This window comes from Merops nubicus, unplaced genomic scaffold (genome assembly GCF_000691845.1).
Source record: "Merops nubicus isolate BGI_N331 unplaced genomic scaffold, ASM69184v1 scaffold21473, whole genome shotgun sequence".
Classification (NCBI taxonomy): domain Eukaryota; kingdom Metazoa; phylum Chordata; class Aves; order Coraciiformes; family Meropidae; genus Merops; species Merops nubicus.
In genome coordinates this window covers 9,287-25,139 of record NW_008598539.1, presented here as the reverse complement: position 1 = coordinate 25,139, position 15,853 = coordinate 9,287, and the positions used below count along the sequence as shown (strand labels likewise).

Sequence of the window (15,853 nt, the reverse complement as noted above, 5' to 3'; positions counted from 1 at the left end):
CACAAAATAGCAATTTCTATCCCATTAAATCTAATACTTCTTTTTCCCCAAGTGCCCACTGCATGGCACTGGCTTGTGACCCTTGCATAAGTGGAACTCCTGCAATTAAATTATACCACTGTCTGGAGAGCAGGCACGAATTACAAGAATACCAGTGTAGCTCTCAGGAACATGCCCAGAAGAAGAAATATACTTGTTAAATAGAAGTTGTTCTGCTTACAAAAACATCTATTTAAAAAATAAGATTGTTGAATTTATTTAAAATCACTTCTCTTAGACAAATATTTTAAGCACTTTAATGCTTTGGAAGGAAAGCCCCTCCACAGTCTTGAATAAATGCTCTTACTATGTAGATCTAAACGTTCTCCAAGGTAGCGACAGAAGCTAGATCTTCAGATTCAGGCAAATGGCCCCCCTCAAACCTACAGAAACTTCTGTAAAACAGAAAGTTGCACATGCACAAGTTCAGTAGGATTCAGCATACTAAAGGATTTTCCTGGGTTAACAGTGTTTGATCCAAAACTTGTTCTGCTAAGTTAAAAACTCCAGACAATGCTGTTAAAGAACTGCCCCTACAAGCAACAGCAGCCAAATCAAATATCCTGACCATTCCTCCATTATTTCTCTTTTAAGCTCAGCATTTTATAATAATATACACCATTTATTCTTATTTAATTAAAGATATTTCTTACCTCCACTGCACTGGCGACTTGTATGGGACAGCAAGCTCAGACGCTTTTCTAACTGCAAAGCTTCATGAGCCAATCTTTCTTCTGAATAGGCTGGATTTGAACTTGGATCTTTAAAAAGAAACAGAAATTACATAAATAAATAAACAGAAACTCAGAAAATATATATATTTTTAAAAGGAAATAAAAAAAAAGTTAGATAAAAATGTTAGCTATTCTTATATTCTTGTTTTTAATCTGCCACAGGAAGGGAAGATGCTGATTAGAAACTGTATGGAACAATCTGCCTTCAAGCACATCCCGGAGAAATGCTACACAGTAAATTACAATTTTAAGTATCAAAGGCTTCCAGAGATTGTACCAAACATCTGTAAGAGTTACCACCAGGGACAGAACCCTGAAGAGCACAGCACCAAAGGCAATCCAGCAGGTCTAGAGAAGAGGAAAACTCCTATGTGACCTGTAAAATGTGTCCTGACTTCATTGAACTCAACAGGAATTTTATCATCAAGGAAGACTGAATTTTTCATCCTACAAATTTACAAAACCAAATCATAAACAGTGACTAAACTGTTTGATACCTTCCCATCCAGATAACCTATTTACAAAGACATTGCTTTCAAGTTTGATGTTCAGAAGGTCATTAAGTTCAGAAGCCAGAGATGAAATAAGCAATCTGGTGGCTCTCTGTCTTCATGTTTAATGCAAGTCAGAATAGGAAAAAACATTCCTAAAAAATACCATCAGGGATTTACCCCACACATTTTAGTGAGTTTGCCATTGCAGCTGAAATAATTTCACTGAAGAAAGCTCATTCTATTCTAATAGAAAAACTAAAAGTTATACAGAATATTCATTCTTCTCTGAAGAACTTTATTCAGTAAAACAGGCCAGTTTCCTCTAAATCATATTGTTGTGTGTGGCTGGAAACAAAAGACCAGATGTTGGAATTAATCATAACTGTTATCCCAAGAGAAATGTTACAGATTTCTTCAAACAGCACTGACAAGTGTGCCATGTTCAGCAGTTGCAAAGGTTATCATCTGCTAACTTGTTCATCATCAGAAGTTTCCATAGCTCTTATTAATTACATAGTGAAAGTAATTAATGACAGATAAAACAGATTAGATTCCTCACAACTGCTGCTCTTCTATATCTGATCTGCTGAGTAGTAGTAGCATACCACAAAAACATTTAATCATTGAATCACTTAGTAAGAAGAAAAAAAAAGGATGAAAAGTGCTACACATTGCTATGGCTGAGTTAGTAAGATTAAAAAAATAAAGCTGAAATAGCAAAAGAAAAGTTTAATTTCCATCCTACGTCTTTCATGAAAGGACTTGAGTTTGATGTTGTCAACACAGCAGTCCAAGCAAGCTCACACTCAGGACAAAGGAGCACTGCCAGTTGAGTTGAAGCTCCACGGGAGTCCCTGCATTATTAACTGCCTGAGAAACAAGCTGTCACTTCTCTCCCCCCTAACTGTATTCACTTTCTGACCTGCCCTGGATATATCAGAGTGCACCACAGGAACAGAAGTGTCAATGCTGAATGTTCTTTCCCATGTGGATGGGGTTTCCATCTTTACCAGTCTGCAGCCTGGGTAAGATGAGCAGAACAAGCCAGGCACACACAATGCTATAACAGCACATGTTGGAAATCAAAGCTGTTCTAACAGGGACAAGGCAACAATGCCTGTGACAAACACAGCCTGGGACCTCTGTATCTTCCAGTTCAAACAGTCCTTGATGTCAGTGTCTGACACCTGCCAAGCTTAAAGAACAAAAAAGAAGGCTGTTTGAGAGGGATTATTTTATCCATTCCTATCTCCCCTACAATACAACTCATATTAAGCATTGATTAGTTCAAAGCTGTGTAACAGCTTACTCAAACAAAACCCCCAATGCTTCCAAATGGATCTTTGTCACAGGAAAATAGCAGATTAGGCCATCAGCACCTACAGAGCAACACAGACAGGTCTATGCAAGGATCTGCCTGGTGGCATACAGTGTTACAGGCTGCTGCTTGAATCTATTTTTGACTGTCCTCTGCTCCACTTACTCTGCTGTATCTAGTTAAATGCCTTATGTCCAAAGAGGTTCAACAAAGACATTCTACAAGCACTTTGACTACAAAGTTGGCATAACAGATCAGCAAAGTAGCCAAGCCAAGATGCAACAGACACTAATCCTTCCCACAGCAAAGAACTGTCAGTAGGAAAGATCCTTCCACTTTCCTCAGAACACAATTACTTTATAAAGAAGAATTTTCAGAACATTACTAGGGCACGTACACAATTACTAGATTTTAGTAACTGATATATCTTGTACAGCCAGCAACAGTTATAATTTAAAAAAAAAAAAAAAAACACACCTGATTTTGAAAAAAATGCCCATAATAAAATACAAGATGGGGAGGTATTAGGGAAATTGAAGCAAATCAGTAAGTTTGCATTTCACATGTTCAAATGCTTCTGGAATCCAAATTTTCTATCAGCTACACAGCTACAGAACACAACAGGTCCCACCCAAAAACAGGCCAATCTCTAGGCTTACTGTCAGTCCAACAGGACTGACAATTTTTTTTTTTATTAAACTTCCCCTTAAGAACTGCCCATGTGTAACAGGTTTGTATCAAATAGTGCTTACAGTAATATGCTGTGACCTCTCTCTGACAGTTTTGCAGAGGATAGATCAGAAGATCCCTTTCTCAGCAAGTACAAGGAAATACCTAGAGAAACAGCTTCAAAATCTGCCTAACATATATAGACTTTAAATCTTAGGCAGATATTAAAAATAATTGTCTATCATTGTTGCTGAAGTCTTTGGTTTGCCTTTAATTTTCTCTGCTAGTACACAAGACTTCTACGGAAATTACAACACTATTCCTCAGCAGATTCTTATACCAGGACTTTAGACTAGCAAGCACTAATCAGGAGGTTTTGCTACAAGATCAGACTATGGACTGAATTAACTGGCAGACACATTTTAGAGATCAGTCCTTACTGGAGGGCATAACCTAGACCTCCTGTCATACGAGTGCAGAAATATGGCCTAAAAAATTATAAACCCAAGGGGTTTTTTTATAATAAAGTTGGATTTGTTGGCATCATCCTACAAATTGGGCATGCACAATACAAAGCTTCTAAATAACTGTGTAGTAATTTGCCATATTACTAATTCAGGAGGACATAAGCATCATGACCGGTACTGAGACAGTTGTCCAAGAATGTTCAGACAGCTTCTGCCCACACAACATCCCACAGTAGCTCAAATAACTCTAAAAGCAAATTAATACCTTCATTTCCCAAACTCATAACAAATGCATCCTTTAATGTGATTTATTCCCATCGAATCTAGGCAGTTAGATTCACTCATATCACTCAAGAAAGTGTGTTATCATTTCCCAAACAAAAGCTGATCCCTTGCTACGAAGAAAAATCTTTCATGGGAGGTAATGATTGAAATCTTCTTAAATGCTGCTTTGGGGCAAAGAGGAAGTATAACATCAAATTTGGCTGGACTAAAAACACCCCGAGGGTGATTTTATTTTTGTATTACGTTGGTGGATATTCATTAAAGCCACATCAGCTGCTCATCGTGGGAGACTTCAAATACTTTGGTAACATACAAATAAAGTGTCACAGTAATTCAAAACTCCAGGCCTGTTCAGTAAGCACCTGTCAGGAAAAAATGTATTGTATGAAGTTAAGTAAGCAGCTACCTAAGATAAGCTTGATCATATGCATCTTTAAAATGCAACATTGGTGAATTACTTCACTAAACAAAGTTAGATAAGTCAGGCTGAACATCTTTTCTGTCTTTCTTCCTTTGTAACTCAAAATCAGCCCTTGACCCTCACCTTCATGCTAACATCTCCACACCTTGTAAGATGTCTGGAGGAATGAAAAGATGTCCTAAAAGTTTGAGGAGGATCCCTTTGGTACAGATACTGCAGAAGGCAGCCACAGACCTGTCTTGCAATAGCCAAAGGTGTATCAAGCTTCAATAAAAAGAAAGAGCATCAGACAGATCCTCAGCAAGCAGCACCACACACTCTCCAGTAAGTCACAAAGCAGCCTGAAAAAGCTTCCAAAATTGAAAGAGCATCAACACCACACATGGGGTCTTTCTGGTCAGCAGAACTAGACTGTCCCATAGCTTTAGCCACATTTAGAGAGTACGGCCCTTCCCACTGATAAAAGATATCACTGATCAGCTGTTGGGCCTCTGCTGTGTTCATATTTGGCATTCAAGATGAATCTTACTAGTGGAAAGCAGGAATTCAATGGACACGTGACAAACAAGCACTTCTCAAATAATATGCATGCAAATTCAGCCCAGGTGCCAAACCATGCAGGCACTGAATCATGACTATGTCGACACCTAGGCTTCTGTCAAGTCAAGAACATAAAATTTTCTGGTCTGTTTTCTAAACAGCTTAAAAAAAAAAAAAAAGAAAAAAGAGAGAGAGAGACTATGCAAGTAGCCAATAATAGCAATTATCCTCCAACTAGTAGCTGGAGAAAACGAGCCACCTAAAGAAATCCTGTCACTCATCTGAGTCCTTTATTTAAGATGCTAAACTGCCTATAATCATCTGCAGATACCTACAGCACCTTCGCATTCTCACTCAGTGCTGTATGTTTTATATTTGAGATCTGATCATGTAGATTTTAACAAATCAAAACCTCCAAATTGCTAATGGAGCTACCTATAGGAATATTTTGGTTCAATTTTGCAGAGTTAATGGACTCTCAAAATAAATGCCACACAGTAGTAAACTGTAAAACATCTAATGTTCTTTTCATTTTCTATTTTATTTTGGATGTACATATAATAGAATTATTTTTATCATGAGAATATTTACATTCATTTTATTTATATTTCCAAAAAGTCACAAAATAATTCAAATTGGAAGTGATCTCATGAGTCCTCCAGTCTAATCTGCTGCTTTAAGCAGGTTTACTATGAGACAGTAGACCAGATTTTGATACCTTGCAATAACCAGTCAAGTTTAGGAGTTCCACTGCACAGTATTGTCATTACATATTTTATAGATTAGTGCATGTATTTTTATTATGTCATCATGTATCTATAAGAACACCAATCTTTTAGGGAATTATGGTGTATGTTTTAAAACTACAGTCCTGAAAAGAAGTGAATACTGTAGTTGAACAGATATCCCTTGCACATGCATTTTACAAACTCTTTTGGGTATACTGGACATTTTAAATTTGCTTAAAGAATCATTATGGCAAGTAAGAAAACTGATTATTTTCCAGTCCTCTTCAAGGCAGTTTCTATCATTTCTTATTAATTTCATTAATTTAAGCTAGCACTTAAATATTTCAGCACTCTTTTCAACCATATGGTTGAACTCCTTGCACATGAAGCCACTGGCTTCCTTCATTACCCCTTTTTGAAAGGCAGATTAAGCAGATGTTGGCTTCATAATGTGTCTAGATTACATTTGTGCTGTGTGTCCACTGTCAATGTGATATTTTTTTCACCACATTACATTCTTTGCTCTATACAGCTGCCCTTCGTGTGCTTTCCTTTCTAGAAAATATCTAAGAGTTTGAATAAGCATATTTAATATTAACTTGGCAAGGTACAGGCAAGAGTAAAAAGTCTAATTCAAATATCAGACTGTGGAAAGAAGTGCAATGCAGTGCATTCTGTGTAGCAGCATTAATTGATAAGGAAAATTAGTCTATAGATGAATCACTAGTATTGTATAAATTGTATAAATCTACGTGCCTTAAACAGGTGTGTACAAGGGATAATAAATGAAGGGGAACATAAAAAATAAGAATTTTCTATGAAGTGACGTGTGCATAGGGGGTGACAACAAACTGGAAGAGCAAGAGTAAAGATTCAGGAAAATTTAAGTTAGAGGGGTCAAATTAGCTTGGGAAAGGACTGCAGAGAAATCTGCAAGAATGTGAGGACAGTTCCCAATAGAAGGCTGCTCCTGTCCAAGGAAACAAGAAGAGAAGTCTTGTCTTCGAAAAATCACCAAATCATCCACAGGATATTCCATATCCATTTTATACAATCGGTGAGGTCACAGCTCTTGAAGGAGGGAAGGAACATGGTATGTTGCTACATATAACCACCCACAAATGCCAGTGTCGATAACTAAGATGCGAAAGCAGATTTACTTCTATGTGCTCCTGAAGAGGACTTGTCAAAGAACGTGCCATCTAAAATTATTTTTAAAAAAATTTTTAAAAAAGACAACAGAATAATTGCCTGTAGGCTTCATTGTTCTTAACATAAACTGTGTCTACCACATTTACCTTAACTAACTTTCCATAATTTATTTTCACAACTTTCACATCCAGATCTAATCTTTCCCATCAGATTTGCTTCCTGCAATTATCTTCATCTTCTAACAGCAATAAAACCCTGTCAAACACCTATTAGCTGCCTAACACTTAAACAGAAGCTACAAGCATTTCCCACAAATCTTGTCTCATTCTTCATCATTCTTGCAGCCAATTCACACCCTATCCCACTGCTACTTCATAGATACTTTTTCTGAAGTCTCATTTCCATGCTTTTGCCCTGTTTGACAGAATCGTTCAGACTCAATATTATATTTCTTCATCTGCTAAAGTCAAAAGGCAGCAGGGATTACTAGGATGTCATCTAATTTCCTGTCTGAACATTACAGTGCATGCAGCATTTACCACAAAATAGGAAAAGGAATATAATCCTTGCACATCAGAAAAGGACTCAAGCTGCAAAACTCAAATACAACAATACAACGTGAAGGCCTGACAAAGTTTTCTAAGGTGGGCAAGATTTAGTTCTAAGTGTATCAGATGAACTCAAAATGCCCCAGAAGTTAGTTTTCCATTAAACTATCAAGAAAGTAATGCAGACATGCATCCCACTTGAACTCTGTAAGTTTAAAACTAAAGATTAGGGTTCCTTTCCAATTTGAACTGCCACATTTTAGTACTGTCAAATAAGAGAAGACTAAAGTTAGCAATAACACCAGAAATATGAATGATGCAGAGCAGCAGGGGGAAACTGAGTACATTCAACTGATAAATCTGAACGGTGACATTTCAGTGAAAACCACTTTGCACTTTCTATATGCTTAGTGTCTGCAAGCTGCTCTTACAGTCACAGCAATAAGAGAGGCACGGCAAGTTCCTGCTTTGCTCAGTTACTCTGTACTTCCTATATTAACCTGGTAGGACTGGACGCAAACCAAACGGGCCTTTCGTCGGGGAGATGCCACGGACGATACAGTCGAACAGAAAGCTGATCTGCTCTCCTTCAGCACAAGAAAGGAAAAAAACTCCAGCCCCTGCAAGAAAGCACAACATAAATATGTTGTTTTCACCCAGATACCTTAGAAATACACTTAGCTGAAGCTATTTATAATATAGCAATCAAAAGAGTGTTAAATACAAGCCATGAAAAGAAATTAACAAGACACGTTCTCTGGAGAAAAGAAATACAAAGAAACATTTCAGGTCAGTGCACGTGCACACTACATCACAAACACAGACACGAATTCAATAGCTACCTAATAATTTATGCTAATTTTCTGAGGTTCAGGCACTTAGAGGAACGCCAAAATACAAGCCATATTCTCAACAGCTGTCTGGGTCTTTTATTCTTATTTACCCCTAAAATTTTGTCAATCAAATCTTAGCTATGCGAGTGTCAGGGATACTTAAAGCGCCTTCATAATGAACCAAGTTAATTCTACTTTTACCCACTTTTAACCAAGAGTAGCTTTTTATATCCTAATTAATTAGGATTTGGTTATATTGCTGGATTATAGTATAAATTTTCCTAGACTAAGTCCTGTGTGTCTATTATTAACAGAACGTAACACAACTCCACAGGTTGTCATCAGATCTTTACCCTTTGCTCTACTCTGATATTTTGCTTTCCATTCATTAAGAATAGCCCCAAGCAAAATTAGAACAAGAATCATTAAATAAACAAACAAGTTCTGAGCTGCACGATATATGGCTACATGGACAACATACAAGACTAGAAGTGCTCCACAGAACATTTGATTTGAGAATCATCATTCCAAACATTACTCCCATCACAAAAAAAAAAAAAAAAAATCTTAAAACATCAGCATAAAAACAACACCTCAACACAATACCCAGACACAAGAGTACATTAGATTAGTATCTGATCTTGAAGAAGTGTTGCCAGTTCACCAGAGCCATGCACACTAGAAAACCAGAATACCAAATCTTAGACTTGCAGTAGGGTTTTGCATATTACTTTCCTAGGGACTTTGGCCCCTAATCTGGACAGAAGTTTGACTTCTGCATGTCTCTAGCTAATTCTGAGTTGCATATGTATTTTTGCCAATTTTACTCAAAGCAGCAGACCTGGTCTTGACCAGAATGCCTGCATGCATGCTAGATGAAGCTCTGAGTAGCTTGATCTAGTTGGAGTTGTCCCTGCCTGTGGCAGGGGGGTTGGACTAGATGATCTTTGGAGATCCCTTCCAGCCCAGACATTCTACGATTCTATGATTCCCCATCACTTTCCACATATATGCCCTGTCATATCCAACAGTATTATATATACTATTATATTATATATACTATAATATTATATATACTATTATAAGTAGCCTTATTCACATTTCACTGAAGGAATGGATACACTTTCCACTGCTTTACAAAGGGCTATGGGATTCAAACAAAGGGTGGACCATGAGTAAAAATAATAAATAAATAAATAGAGAGTGTGGACCACAAGCCATATTAGTTATTTTAGTAAATTAGATACAGTCAGCAAGTAGTAAACTGATCACTTGAGGAAAGCAAAAGCAAATTCTGGTCCACACTCTTTTACCATTCACAACTTATGTCACACTTAAATCTCTGCCTGTTCTGCTTAAATCTATTCACAACAACAGTAGCAAGCTGCATCTCTGTAACTTGATTTATCACATCACCACATTAATTCCTCTTCAGATCTTGCTGATCAAAGCTTCTTCAGCCAAAGAAACAGAAAACTTGTTCCTGGTATAGATTATTTAACTTGGTGAACTGCTAAAAATTCAACTGAATTCACTCACTGGTAGAAGATAAATTTATACTTAAGGGCTAGCTTGCCAATCATTTCTAGAGTGCCAGGTCTCAAATCTATTACTTGAGACTCAGGACAGACTAAGCTATGTTTAAGCAACTGACTAAATGAACACACACTAGCTCATGAAACATAAACCAGAGTAAAGCCTACTTCATGGTTCTGTGTTATTGTCTTCTATTATCATTTTTAAACATGAGTTTGTCCTACATTTCCTCATGGCATATTTATATACACCCTGACTTGAGGATCGAAGACCATTGAGGAGATTACAACACTAATCATGCAGTCTGACAGGTATGAAGGTTCCTGGTGGTGACTCAATTCACAGTTTTGTCCTATTTCCCCTCCCAAAGAGATGCCAAAGAGTCAGAGGAGACTGTATTAGAAAAAGCTGGGTGTAAAGCATTTATTCAGGAATGATCTGAAATTCAGTTCTTCCTTTGAGCTGCCTTCTCCTCCCTCAACTGAGTAGAAGCAGTCTAAGGAAGCTAGTTTGCCTAATCTCAGATGGCATGACTCTTCCCCCATGAATCACAGCAGCCCCAGAAGCCATGCCTTCCCTGAGGGAGCAAGGCAGCAGAAGGCTTTACTGGACTCCGAACACGCGAGCTTCCCATCCCATGCACAATCAGGATACAGAGAAAACTAACAGAGGACATTCGTATCTCTAAGCACAGCGATATACTATGTGGCTTGATGATTCCACACATCCATGTTGCCATTCTGGAAAAGAAGATTCCTGAAGTACTTCTGTGCATAAAGAGTACTTATGGACCACTATGGGTTTTTTATCACTACTGTCAAGAGCCTTAAGCTCCTAAGAGGCTCTAAAAGCCTTTGACTTTAATGGAAACAAAAAAGTAAATGTGTGCTTGCAAGCTGGCTGCTTAAGTCAAAGGATGATTTCTGCAAAGAACTATCACATATTTGGAAATCCCAAAAACAAATGTGACAGCCTTTATATAACTAATGCAAACAGTGCATGCACATGTGCACATGTATATGGATTCAATATACATACATGCATAAAATATTTCTATTCATTTGACCACCATAATCACTGATCAACTCTCACAGGAAATGCTTTCCTTCTTGTTTTGCTAGGTAGATCTAGACTGCAAGGGAAGAAATAGTTTGGGGGTCCTTGCAAAAGACATCAGGTGAGAAGAATGAATAGGTAAGGCTGAACTAAGTTATCTTTTAAAAGCTTACATAAAAGCCAGCAATTACATTTCTTTTCCGCTTTCTTCAGAAAGCTGGGAAATTCACTACTAGAAATTACACATCTCAGTCATGTGTTGCAACAGCTTTGGTGCACAAGCATTTGGAAGCCATGGAATATGTGGTATGTGTCACTGTAATACCATGCAGCTGTTTACTAGTCCAAAGGGCTCACTTACTCACTGTCTCCATGGGGTGAGAGACTTGGTGAAAAGCAGCCTTGCACACGGCTGACACACTAAGCCAGTCCTCCATGGCAGTTACCAGTACAGCACTGTACAGTCTCCCAAACATCAAGAGAAGTTGCCAATTTCATAAAATTTTCAACTATTATTAAATCTTGCTATGCTGGATTTTAACTCATCATTATAGAAAAAAACAAACCCATGGTCAAATACACCCTCAAAACTTACTTAAATCTCTGTACCATGCATGGAAGCAGGGAGGAAGAGTCAGTCCTTTCCCAGGAATTATCACTCCTAACAGATGCCAGACAATGCTAGAGCCTGAAATCTTTTTGCTACAAAACAGGTACAAACCATGGCAGTTCAGTTCATGGCAATCACCATATTGTCCACCCGGTATGTCTCATTCCTGGCCTTCAGCAAACCGCCTTTAGAAGGTACCTCAGGCTGCATGGCTCAGGCTGCTCTTCTCTCTAGTGAAAATGACAGTGGGTATTCCTAGTATTGCCCACTAAGATGTGGGCATGACTACTCAACAGATGTTTGTTGTCTGCAGTAGGGCTAAGAAGGAGGCAGCAACAGAAGAGTATCTGCACATAAACAGATACGCAAATACACACCAGCCAGAACCTTTCAAGAAATTCCAGCTATTGCCTCAGTGCAACCAACTCTACTGCTTCTAATTTTCAAATAAATTCCCATTCATTATAGGCTCCTCCCCTTTCCCTTTGGCCCTTCCAGTTATGCTTCCATTACTTCAGAAAGATCTTTAAAAGCCACTTACAGAAGTCTTGGAAAGAAAGAGACACCTAATTTCATCAAAACAATCACTGAAATATTCTTGTTTATCCTGCAACTAGCAGCAGAAGTATCATTTGTTCTTTCAAAGGGCACCAATGGTCCTACAAGTTCCCCTCTTCTAAGGATACGCTGTTAGAAAACCTGAGGTGGCTTCAAACTGGGCTCTGGAAGCTAATCCTGAAGCACTTGAACACTGGAGATACTGAATTCTCACAATGTTAACATGCCCTTTTATTACCATATTTGAATTTTTTCACACTGACCTCCAAGTCAAGATTTCCCTGGCAACCAGGCATTTTAATCAGTGCACACTAATTGAGCTAGCGATTTAGGAAAGTGAGAGGCTCCTTTTTTCCAGCCTGCTGCTCTAAGTAAATTTCTCAATTGACTCCTAGGCCCCGGTGCATGTTCTGTTTTTGTTGTTGTTGTTGTTTTTTTGTTGGTTGGTTGTTTGTTTGTTTTGGGGTTTTTTTAGTGTTTTTTTTTTTGTGGTGTTTTGTTTGGTTTTTTTCAATTTTTTTGTGTATGTGTTTTTTCGGTTTTGTTTTGTTTGTTTTTCCAATGGTACATGTGGTTGAGCTTCAGTAGAGAGAGGCTGGTGGCAGGGGAAGGCAAATTTTGCCCCAGAGACGAACTTATTTGCAGCTGAATAAAGGATTTTCTAATCCATAGCATTACAGTTATGATGTTAAAAGCAAGCAAAGTTCAAAATGTAATTGCTTTTTCCTCTTTAAGAATAAACTGGTGTTAATCATGAAAGTGCACCTAGATTTAATGTTTGAAAACTCAGCATTATCTCAGATGTCTTCCTTCTATCTGGACTGAGCATCAAAGCCTTCAGAGCCAAACAAAACCTTCATACTATTATTCATTTCATTGGGGAATTAAAACTACCTCTGCAATAAAATATCTTTTTTTCTCTCCTAGAGACTAATTCTTTGTCCTATCGCTCAAGAATTTCAGAGGAATGAGATGAAAGACGAATACCTGAAGAAGGATGGTCTTTCCCTTTAACAACACTTTTCTATTAGGAATAACCAGAGTTATATTCTTATTTAAGTCCTATTTACAGAATGCATTTTTTTTTCTTGTGGCAGTATTAAATCAAATATTTAAAGACATATTTAAATGTGATATGCTTACAGCCATGTCTAAGTGCTCAATTAGGGGCATCAGCTCCTCAAACAAGATGAAGTTGAACTCGGTATGTAAGGAGTCTCCAACCACAGCAAGCTATTTTGTACCAAAATGGATATGCTGCTCTTCCCTTTGAATGCACACATGCAGGGGAAAAGGCAAGAACACCCCTTCATAGCAGCTGAAGCTTCTCAGCTATCCAGATAGACATTTCTTAAGAAAAAATGGTTTAATATAATGCTCAGCAACGTAGTGGGACTCTTTCCAAAGTACTTGTCTAGAATTCTATTCACTTGTAACCAAAAAAAAAAAAAATAAAGATTAATTACTACTTAAAAAACAGGCACTGATGACCTCCTGTATCTCACCAGGGAGACAAACAGCTGAGTTTGTTTAACCTAGCAAAAGTGACAGAGGGCATAAATAAATGGTCTATAAATATTTAGAGAGGTAAGCATCACAGAAAGAAAAAGAGAGAGAACATCACACTAAAGGATAATGTTGGTACAACAACAATCTAGGCTAAAAGAACACAAATTTAGTTCAGAAATTTTAAAAATATTAAAAAGATCATAGATACAAAAGGATCTATAAACCTCAAGACATTTTAAGCCTAATAAATATTGATTCTTTTTAAAGGATCATATTGTCATGACAACACCAGTGTCCAAAATAGTGCTGGACCTTCAAAAACAGTTGACAGCCATTCAGAAGCCAGATTCTTTATTTCTGTATGCCTCGCCACAATTTCAAAGACCATTTTAACTAATGGTATATCAATAAATGCAGAATATCTTTCTTGAACTAGAAAAGTTCCCTTTGAACAATAAGGGATCATATTTGTTCCTTTTTACACCTGTAACATTTTGCACTAGAAAACATAAGCTTAAGGGGAAGGTGGGGGGCGGTGTTCCTTATGCATCCAGCACTCTGGCTTATGGATTGAACCATTCAGGTTTCTTGCAATGTGGAGATAAGACACAGGAACACTCAGTAAGCTCAAAACAGTTTAAGTTCTTTGAGCACAGCAATTGCATCAAATCTAGAACAAGTAACAGAAGAAAAGCCACAATTTAACTAAAGGACATAAGTGAAGGGCTATTTACACACCCTACTATTTCTGAGCTTTCTTAAGATCTAAGTTTAAGAACTAAGCATTTAAGCTTAGGAGCAGTGACCAGCACCGAGGGTCTGTCCCTGAACGTTGCATTCCCAGTCTCAAGGCTACAGAAGCATACTACACTTTTCTGATCCCAGTGACACCTGCGTGCCTGGCTACACAGCAAGACAACTTCCAGGCCTTGTAGAGGGCTCTTCTTCCTGTTGGCATCCTGTTTTCTCAGGAGGAAAACAAAGACTTGAAGCCCTGCAGGCTGAAGGAAGCCAAGAACTTGGGTTTCCCAATCCATCCAACTATGGCAACCAGAAAAAGACATGCAGAGCAACACTACCACCACTTCATCTTTTCTAGTGATGTTTTAGACTGCCCTCTGAACACCAGTTAGGCACCACACTTGGAAAAAGATTGCACTTTTGTTTTTCTAACTTCTTGCCTACAGACCCATAACATCTTCACTCCTACTTCCTAGAATCAGTCTGCAGGAGCAGACTTTGGCCTGTTCAGGAAGAATCCCATGTGATACAGTCTTGGTGAGAAGTGGGATACAGGAGATATGGCTGATTTTCAAGAATCTCCTCCTGCAATTGCAAGCCAAGCTTGCCTGCACATATGAACACTGGACTCCATATGAAACTCAAACAAAAAGAAAGCATACATAGGCAGAAGTAGGGTGAGCAAGATGATGCAAGAGGAATACAGACACACTGTACAAGCACGTGGGAATGGGTTAGGAAAGCCTCACTCTACCTGGAATTGACTCTGGGGAGGGATGCAAAAGGCAACAAGAAGAGCTTCTGCAAGAAGCAACTATATCTGCAGCAAAAGGAAAACTAGGGAAAACTTCAGCCTAACACTGAACGAGATGGTGGACCTGTTGACAAGACATTAAAAAGACTGAGGTATTCAAGGTCTTCATCACCTTGGTCTTTACTGACAAGACTCAGTTCCCTCATTAGGAATCCCATGCCCCCGACACTTGAGGGAAAATGCAGAAAACCTACAACTTTCCCGTGGTGGAAGAGGAGACGATTAAGGAACCTTTAAACAAACTGAACATACTTAAGCTACGGGGCCTTATTGGATGCATTCACAGGCTGAGGGAGTTGGCTAGTGTCACTGCAAGGACATTCTTCATTATCTTTGAAAGATCACAGAGGCTGGAGGGTAGAACTGTGTGCAGACATCAGTTCTATCTTCAAGAAGGACAAGAAGTAGGATTCAGGGAATCACAGACCAGGGAAGGCAATAGTGGAAATAGTCCTAGAAGCCATTTCCAAAGTCCTGACTGGGAGCAGTCGGTATGGACTTGTGGAAGGGAAATAATGCCTAACCACTCTGACAGTCTTTGACAAAGTGACTGGTTTGGTGGATGAAGCAGTAGATATTGTTTGCTTTGACTTTAACAAGGAGTTCAGCACCATCTCCTATAATATATTCACTGAGAAGCTGATCAAGTACAGACTAGGTAAGTGAGCAGTGAGGTGGATGAAACTGGCTGAACTGCCAGGCTTAAAGGGTTACCACCAGCAGTGCAACAACCAGCCAGAGCCCAGTCACTCCAGGCGTATGCAAGGCGTCAATGCTCAGGCTAATGCTGATTAACATCCT

At 38.4% G+C, this 15,853-nt stretch overlaps 1 protein-coding gene across 1 annotated transcript in view; it reads right to left on the bottom strand.

Moving 5' to 3' along the window:
* Positions 1-15,853, bottom strand: part of DOK7 (docking protein 7) — a gene marked incomplete at its 5' end in the record, with an annotated part of 64,031 nt that overhangs the window by 40,869 nt on the left and 7,309 nt on the right. Inside the window, 2 exons of the mRNA XM_008937089.1 lie at positions 693-800; positions 7,896-8,015. Coding sequence (XP_008935337.1) covers positions 693-800; positions 7,896-8,015 — 228 coding nt within the window. The remainder of the gene's footprint in view (positions 1-692; positions 801-7,895; positions 8,016-15,853) is intronic.